Consider the following 7,637-nt stretch of genomic DNA (forward strand, 5'->3'; position numbering starts at 1 on the left):
CACACGATAATCAAGGGATTATACAGATGATTTGATGGCAAGTAATTATGACTTGGAAGAGATATCAGTACAGGATATTTTAATTCTGAAAGTGGCGGCATTATTATGTTAAGATCTTGCCGATGGATTATTGTTTCGGTATCTTAACCATAATCAAGGCAAGAGTGGTTGGCAATTGTGCGATATTTACTGAGGTGCGTGAATCAGGATTAGATTTGATTAGATTTGATAACAGATCAAGTTTTGGCTTGAAGGATGAGTTACGGTAATTGGGCGAAGGCAAACGTTATCTGGAATAAATTTCGGAGCATTAATGGTTTTATACTCCGAAATTGGGGGGCATGTGTTGACACCGTTTTTTGCACGTGTCAAAATGATCAGAGTGGGCTAATCGGCAGAGGAAAGTTACTATGTACGCTGACAGCCGATGAAAATCAGCTTGTAAAGATGGTTGCCGATAAATGGTGGTGATCGATGGAAAGGTTGATTTAGACTCAGGCGTTGCCGATAAGGTTGGAGATGTTATTGTCGATGCTGATGAAGGAAGGCTTGAAGACTACTGCCGATGAAATAGGAAGTATGCCGATGGAAAGGAGGACGGTGAGATTTCCATCGTGATTGAGGCGGACAGGGAAATAGATAGGAGTTGATTTCCTTTTCTATATTTGTTAGAGTATGATTCATGTAAGAGTCATGTGTTTCCTTAGATATGGGCTTGGTGTCCTAGTTGTGTTTGGTTATGTCTCTTTAGATCAGGGTATAAATATAGAGTGAGGGGCAATGTAATGAAAGATATATCAATCAATATCAAAACCAATTTTTACTCCTATTTGTATCTACTTACTTTTCGGCGACTTCGTCAATTTGCATATTTTTCCTTTTTACGAGTTCTCATTGATTCGGCGAGTTGCATAGCTTCAGTGCGACCTTCGGCGATTCTCGAGTTCCGTGTGAGTACCTCTTGGCCGTGACTTCCGGGCGTATCGCTATTGTCAGGACCAAAGTGCTCGTATCTTCATCCTTGTCGATTAACAGGTCAAATCGACTGGCACGCTTTGGATATCGATTCGGGTATTAGTCCTTTGTGTTTGCAGATCCACTTTTGCATCAACATCAGCCTACTCGTATAATAGTTAGCCGGCTTACAACATACTTGCCTATCTCACAGAACTTCTTGGTTCCTGTGTATAAGCAGTTGCTTCTCTTCTCATTTCTCCCCTCTCCTCCACATTAACGTACAACCTACTTACACCCCTTATTATACTTGCTCTTATGAACATGCTTGAAGAGATTCCACAAATCTCATATGTGAAGTGTAGCAACACATATATCAATACTCTACGACGCACGTATATACATGAGGGGCGGGGTGACGCTGGGCCCTAGGAGGCTCAACAGTCGAGGCACCTCGTGCTAACCTCTCGGCCTGGAGGGTATGGGCTAGCCCGCTAGGCCGCCACGAGCATGACCCACCATGAGGCCCACAGGTTAGTACCTTGGTCCCATAGTTGGCAGTGGGATCCATACTAGGTGCCTGTTTAGTTTCCAAAATTTTGCAATTTTTTTTAAGATTTCCTGTCACATCGAATCTTTGGACGCATGCATGAAGCATTAAATATAAATAAGAAATAAAACTAATTACACAGTTTAGACGAAATTCACGAGACGAATTTTTTAAGCCTAATTAGACTATGATTGGCCACTAATTACAAATAACAACAAAAGTGCTACAGTAGCATTTCTCAAAAAATTTCACCAACTAAACAAGGCGCAGGTCCATCATCCATTAGACAGAGTCGTCAGGTACCGCCACGGTCCACGGATCCTCTTCTCAACCAGCGATGTGGCTCCCTCCTGAGTGTGCCCGTGTGTTAATCCCCAACCTTTCTTCTTTTCTAGTTTTTACAAACTGTTTTAACCCTATTTTTATCTTTAAAGATTCATAAATAATTCACCATAGCTCAGAAAAAAATGATTCTTGTATCTTTTTTCTTCTTCTAAAAATGTAAACTCTTTTACGCAAAATAATGATATTAAAGTAACATGTCCCTTTCCTTATGACAATTGCTACTATATCATGCATTAAGATCCAGAGTCTCTTTTACGCAAAATAATGATATTAAAGTAAGTTAATTTCTCGCCCTGCCATCTCTCACTCTCACTATTCTCACTCTAACAGATAGCAAACATAAACCAATAGGAACCTGCCTGGGCCACCCTGATCAATTTTACATGCAAGATTTATTATTAATTGCACCTAACATTTATTATGAGCATTTTAATTTATTTGATTTAATTGAAATAAGGTTAGATCAAACCTAATTAAATCTAATAAAGTATAGCTAGTTCATTCCCTTTTCTTTTTTTGAGAAAAGTTCATTCCCTTTGGTGGTGGTGGGTTCAAGTTCCACAAAACAATTTATATGTCCTTTCAAATTTGCGGATGTTTCCTAGTAGTAACAATATGGATAAATTTTATGCAAAAAAAACGACTTGCCCGTCCACTCCGGGCCAGTACACTGGCCTTCTATTTTCAACGTTTCGTAGCACAACCGGCCCATATAAGGTTCGAATCGAAGTCATTCCGAATCGGATTGGAGTGAATAGAAAAAGTCGGTGAGGCCGCCGCCATCGCGTCCTCCGACTATGCTCTCCACTCCTGCCCGCCTCCGCCGCACGCCCTCGGACTCCCGTGCCGTCGCCGCAAAACTCCACTGCTCTTCGTCGCGCGCTGCCGCAAGGAAAACCCTAGGCTAGGGACTAGGGTTTCGGCCCAGAATCGACGCCTTCGCCTCCGTCAACGGTCAACCCCGTCTGCACCGCCTGCCTCATATCTTGCTGTGGACGGTGGTAAGCTTGAATTTCACCTCTTTCTCTCAAATTCCATCAATTCCTCGAATCACAGTTCACCAGCGCATAGTCCACCAGCTCATGTTCTAAGATGTAACTCGTTTTCCTTATAAAGTCATGCTCTGTAGCATCATATTAGACTCAATTTCATGTCCAAATTAAATTTCAAGTCTCTCTATAGTTCAGTTTATATAGACGGTTGGGACATAACAATTTTTTGCTACTGTTGAAGTGTTGTCATATAATTTACCTAGCTCAATTTCCTGGCAAATTTTGTAGATTGAAGATGCTTCGACGGAAGTCTCGTGACGAGGCCTCGCCAAATGAGGAGGAAGTCGCCGTCGTCGCTGTATGTAGCTTGACAAAACTTTGATTTTCTCTTCATCCACCTCAATCTCTACATTCTTCTTATACCCTCTAGTTAGCTATTATTTTTATATCAATATCAACCTTTTTTAACTAAACCCTCTCAGCATGCTTGACCTAGCTAAACCCACGTCCTCCTGTAATTGGATGATTGACAGGTCGTCAAGCAAGCAGCTGCTGGCTGCACTCTGCCCACCTCAGAATGGCTCATGGGTCCAGCTGCCCCCGTGTGAGGTCGGGGTTTTTGATAAGTGTGACAGCAACAACGTGGACGATAGCTCTGATGAGGCATCAATTGCAGAATTGAGCGTCAAAGTTTTCCGTAGTCTCCCTCCAGATGATGCGGTTGCTTGTTATACTCGTTTCTGCAACAATGCAAAGGCTTGCATCAAGCACTACAACACAAAGTACCAGGTAATCTCATTCATCTGTCTAGCCCAGTTCCAAGCATTACATTTTTATCTATGAGTAGTTTAGAACTTTAGATTGCAAATTGCTGCCTACATGATATACTCCGTGCTTAGTTTTAGGTGAATTTGGGAAAACCAATCAAATTTAAGTGAAGGACGTGCCATGTGCATTAGTGCTATGCTCGTACGTTCTTCGTCACACATCATTGGTGTTGTACATGATAAGTTGTTATAAACAACAATTAAGCATCGATCTCTTCTATTACACGCAGGCTGACTTTGTGCACAAGCATGATCATGGCTTTGGGCTCATTATTGTTGGAGAGCAAGATGGCAGTGACTACTACCACCTAAATTTTCATGCTCGGGACAAGAAATTAGGACACACAGCTCTCCTTTGGTGAGATCATGGTGTGGGTTGCCCCTAAAGAGGAGGATGTCACTTGTTGCCACCCCGTTTCACCTTCTGATGTCGGTATGCCATATGTGACCTCATTGGTTCATGCGCTTTTATAAGATGGATACATATTCATGGCTAATATGCCTTTTATATGGTCGTGTCTTTCTAAATTATTTGTTCTGATTTTTGACGAAGCTAGCTCATTAACATTTCACAGCTGGTGGTGAGATTAGCAGCATCACAAATTAACACTATATAGAGAAGATGAGTTATTAGGATACGTAGTTATCTGTTTTCTGCATATGCCTTCTACCATGGGCTTAACTGCACATACAGAAGTAGCATTCCATTGGTGGTGTTATATTTTTGTTTGGGCTTAATCCCCTAGGCCTTAGGTGAGTAATACATAGAGTATAGTTAACTTTGTTGGGCCTCTTTCCAATTAGACCAATTAATCTCCTATACCTAAATAGGAGAGCCCCATTAGCATATTTTCCTGGCTTCTCAGGAAGACACGAATGCCAGTATATGTTTTCCTTATCGTTTATGCATTCTACTAGTTCTTAGCTCAGCCACCGCATTGTATAATGGTTTACTAGGTTTTGTTGCTTTCCTCATAGTATTCTTGAAAAATGTACACTCTGTTTTTGTGGCACAATGAAAATCTAATGCAGGACTATTTGAGCATTGTAATGGTTAAAAATCTATTTGGTGCATATATATGGCAATGGAGCATTTATTTGAAATTATGGGTTGTGGATTATTTGATTTGTAGGCGGCAAATGTATCCAAACCCTTGAGGAGATGAAGGACTATGTATTCCCACCTTTGGGAACAGCAGGTATGGATAAAGAGTACTGCTATGGGTGTCCTCCTACAATGAAGCACCCAGAAGGGACACGCTAGTTGCTGGCCACGTCGCTGATTCTCGACACTACTATATGCCTAGCCCCGACCCCGATCCCGATCCCGATCCCGATGACTGATGTATTTAGCACAAAATTGTTTGAAATAGAATAGATCAACAGCTTAGTCCCTTTGAGCATAGAATGGATATCTCTTGAAAAATCGGTTGCTGAGCTTTATGTCATCTTTCTTGTCAACATTTCATTGTGGCTACCATGCTTAATTGAAATTGAAATTAAAACCCGTTGAGCTTTATATTATGTTTATTTAATGTCAAATTTTCAATGAGGGTAGCCCCTGTTTTATTGACATGACTCATCTTATATGTTATAAATCATCACTATGTGTTTGACTGTAATTTATCCTTGATATTTACAACTCGTTACATCTATCAATCGAAGCATGTCAGTGTGAAAAAGTCATAGGTGACACACTGACAAGTATTCTTCATTGTTGAACCTGAAGTTGTGGGCATAATATTGACATATAACAAATCGGAAATGTTTTGGAAAGAGCTCCTGACGTCATGTTTTTCATATCCATCTATGCGTCACTCGCGCTTTCAACGAAAAGCCGAACGCGTGATAGCGCGGACCTGAGATAGGTAAATGTTTTTCTAGTGCCACTCTACCTTCACTGTGCCCCATTCTCTTCTCACCCCCGTCATCAACAAGGGAAATATATATGGTGAAGACCGTATACTAAGGAGAACATAGAAACCAATTTAAAAAACATAGTTTGGTCATTCAATAAAAATAAAAAATAAAAATAAAAATTTGAATACAAGTATGTAGTCACATGCAAGAATTAAGATGCAAACTTGCTTTTGAAAAATTCAAACAAAAATGATGAGATTTTGCTTTCTAGTACACATGCATCTAAAATTTGTCATTTTTATATGAATTTTTCTACTTTGAGTTTGTATCCCAACTTTTGCATGGTCAGTAAAATTAATTTATGTGTTTCCACCTAATATGTGGTTACCACCATATATTTGTATCAGGAAGGCTTCATGAGCCAACTCATTTTCGTGGACGCACTAAGGTACTCAAGGTCGTGCATGGAGGCCTTGCATTGTCAAATCCAGGGCCATGGTGATGGTGCCAAGGCGCTAAAGGAGTAAGGCCCTCTGAAGCGTGGGCTAAGAGTGAAGCTTGAATAGGGGAGAGAGTATTTGAGCACTACTTCACATGTTGCATGTTCTAAAAAATTTTGGAGCGATGCATCAACAAGCATTCGATGTTTAATGATTTTAAAAGTCAGTTTTTTTAATAAGGGAACCAAGTTTCAGCCTCTACCATCCGTGGATGATACACAATTGAGCGTCACGATACAAGTCAATGCCATAAGACGAACTCACCCAAGCAGAAAGTAAAATAGAGCTCAACCAATTTAGTGAGCCCGACACCCAAAGGGAAGCACTAAACATCAATACGATTTGTCAAGTTCCAACCAAACTTCACAAAAACAGACATAATCAACGTCTCCCATCTTCTGCAGGCTTCCTTAAAAGTCAGTTAAAATAGACGAATCACCTAGGTAGTGAGTTTTTCATGTGCTTAAGTACTTCTATTCTTGGCGTGTGTTAGGCTTACCAATGTCATGTAGAATTGTATTATTGGTAAACTTTTCTTTTGTTTTTACAGTGAAACCTACATACTGTTTTTAGAAAATTGCAAGTAGTAAAGAACCAATCTTTCAAAAATAAAACAAAGAGTAAATTGCACGGCCGGTCCTTAAAGTATTGAGCTGATTTCGTCTAAGTCTCCAAACTATGAAATCGCACTTTTGGTTCCCCAATCTACTTAATTCGGTCCATCTAAGTCCTAAACAGCCCAAGCGGCATCAAGCAGCCCACGTGGATGTCCACGTACACAGGGGAGGCACGTGAGGCACACGTGACCCTCGGCAGCTGCTGGCTTTTTAGCAAGAAGGCCCTCGGATGATCTCATCTTCTCCCACTCACTCCTTTCCATTCTCTCGGACCTCGATGAAAGGGGGAAAAGGGGCAGAGCGTGGCGACGCCGACGACTAGTGTCGTTCGCGGAGGCGGCGCTGGCAAAGAGCGAGTACGACCCGATGGCCACCCGTTGAGGGCCCTCTAGGCACAGGCGGTGGGGAGATGGCCGCCGAATCGAGCTCGGCGGCGGTGACTAGGAGGCGCGGTGATGAGCCACGATTGATTACGTGCCCAAAGTGCCATCGTCATAAGGTAGTAAAGTGCCGTTCGAAGCAGCCATGGTCCTTGGATCAGATCTTCTACACCTGCCCAGATCACAATGTAGTTAGGTTTGCCGGTTTTAGTTCATTCCAAATCCGAGTATTAGAGTCCAAGTTTTCAGTATGTGTGCTTTGTCTGTTTGATGAATCTACAGAAGCATGGAACTGGTTGCCCATTTTCCCTTTGGGAGGCAGGATACATCAATCACTCGGAGACAGAAGCAGCAAAAGAAAAGGCAGCTAGGATGCAATCTGATGAAGTTACTAAGAGCCTTTTGGAGAAGAATGTCGACCTGGGAAATAGAGATGCCATAGTTGTTGAAGTAGAGCATGCCATAGCTATTGAAGTAGAGCTTAGAACTTTGATCCATATAGGATATGATATTGTAGGGTTCTTGAAATGCATTCTCTGTATGTGCTTGGTAATTATAGTTGTGCAACTACTGCTGGTGTTTGTTCAGATGAAGAAGTGAATGGTGAATGTG

General features: G+C 41.5%; 1 protein-coding gene across 2 annotated transcripts; it reads left to right on the forward strand.

Moving 5' to 3' along the window:
• Window positions 1-2,613: 2,613 nt before the first annotated feature.
• LOC136471181 (uncharacterized) lies at window positions 2,614-5,171 on the forward strand. Of its 2 annotated transcripts, XR_010761961.1 has the most exons (5): window positions 2,614-2,850; window positions 3,130-3,199; window positions 3,375-3,630; window positions 3,899-4,101; window positions 4,802-5,171. XR_010761961.1 is itself a non-coding variant. In XM_066468918.1 (4 exons), exons 2-4 carry the CDS (start codon window positions 3,174-3,176, stop codon window positions 4,028-4,030), a joined length of 414 nt encoding a protein of 137 aa, XP_066325015.1. In that variant the 5' UTR covers window positions 2,614-2,850; window positions 3,130-3,173; the 3' UTR covers window positions 4,031-4,318. The 2 variants fall into 2 exon arrangements, 1 of the variants encoding a protein (XP_066325015.1); XM_066468918.1 differs by lacking the exon at window positions 4,802-5,171 and having other exon boundaries at window positions 3,899-4,318.
• Window positions 5,172-7,637: the final 2,466 nt, after the last annotated feature.

Source organism: Miscanthus floridulus, chromosome 8 (genome assembly GCF_019320115.1).
Source record: "Miscanthus floridulus cultivar M001 chromosome 8, ASM1932011v1, whole genome shotgun sequence".
NCBI lineage: Eukaryota > Viridiplantae > Streptophyta > Magnoliopsida > Poales > Poaceae > Miscanthus > Miscanthus floridulus.

Coding starts and splice junctions, on each gene's coding strand:
- LOC136471181 (XM_066468918.1), top strand. CDS start 3,174: ATGAGGAGGAAGTCGCCGTCGTCGCT. Junction 3,200..3,374: donor AGGAAGTCGCCGTCGTCGCT/GTATGTAGCTTG, acceptor GATGATTGACAG/GTCGTCAAGCAAGCAGCTGC. Junction 3,631..3,898: donor ACTACAACACAAAGTACCAG/GTAATCTCATTC, acceptor TATTACACGCAG/GCTGACTTTGTGCACAAGCA.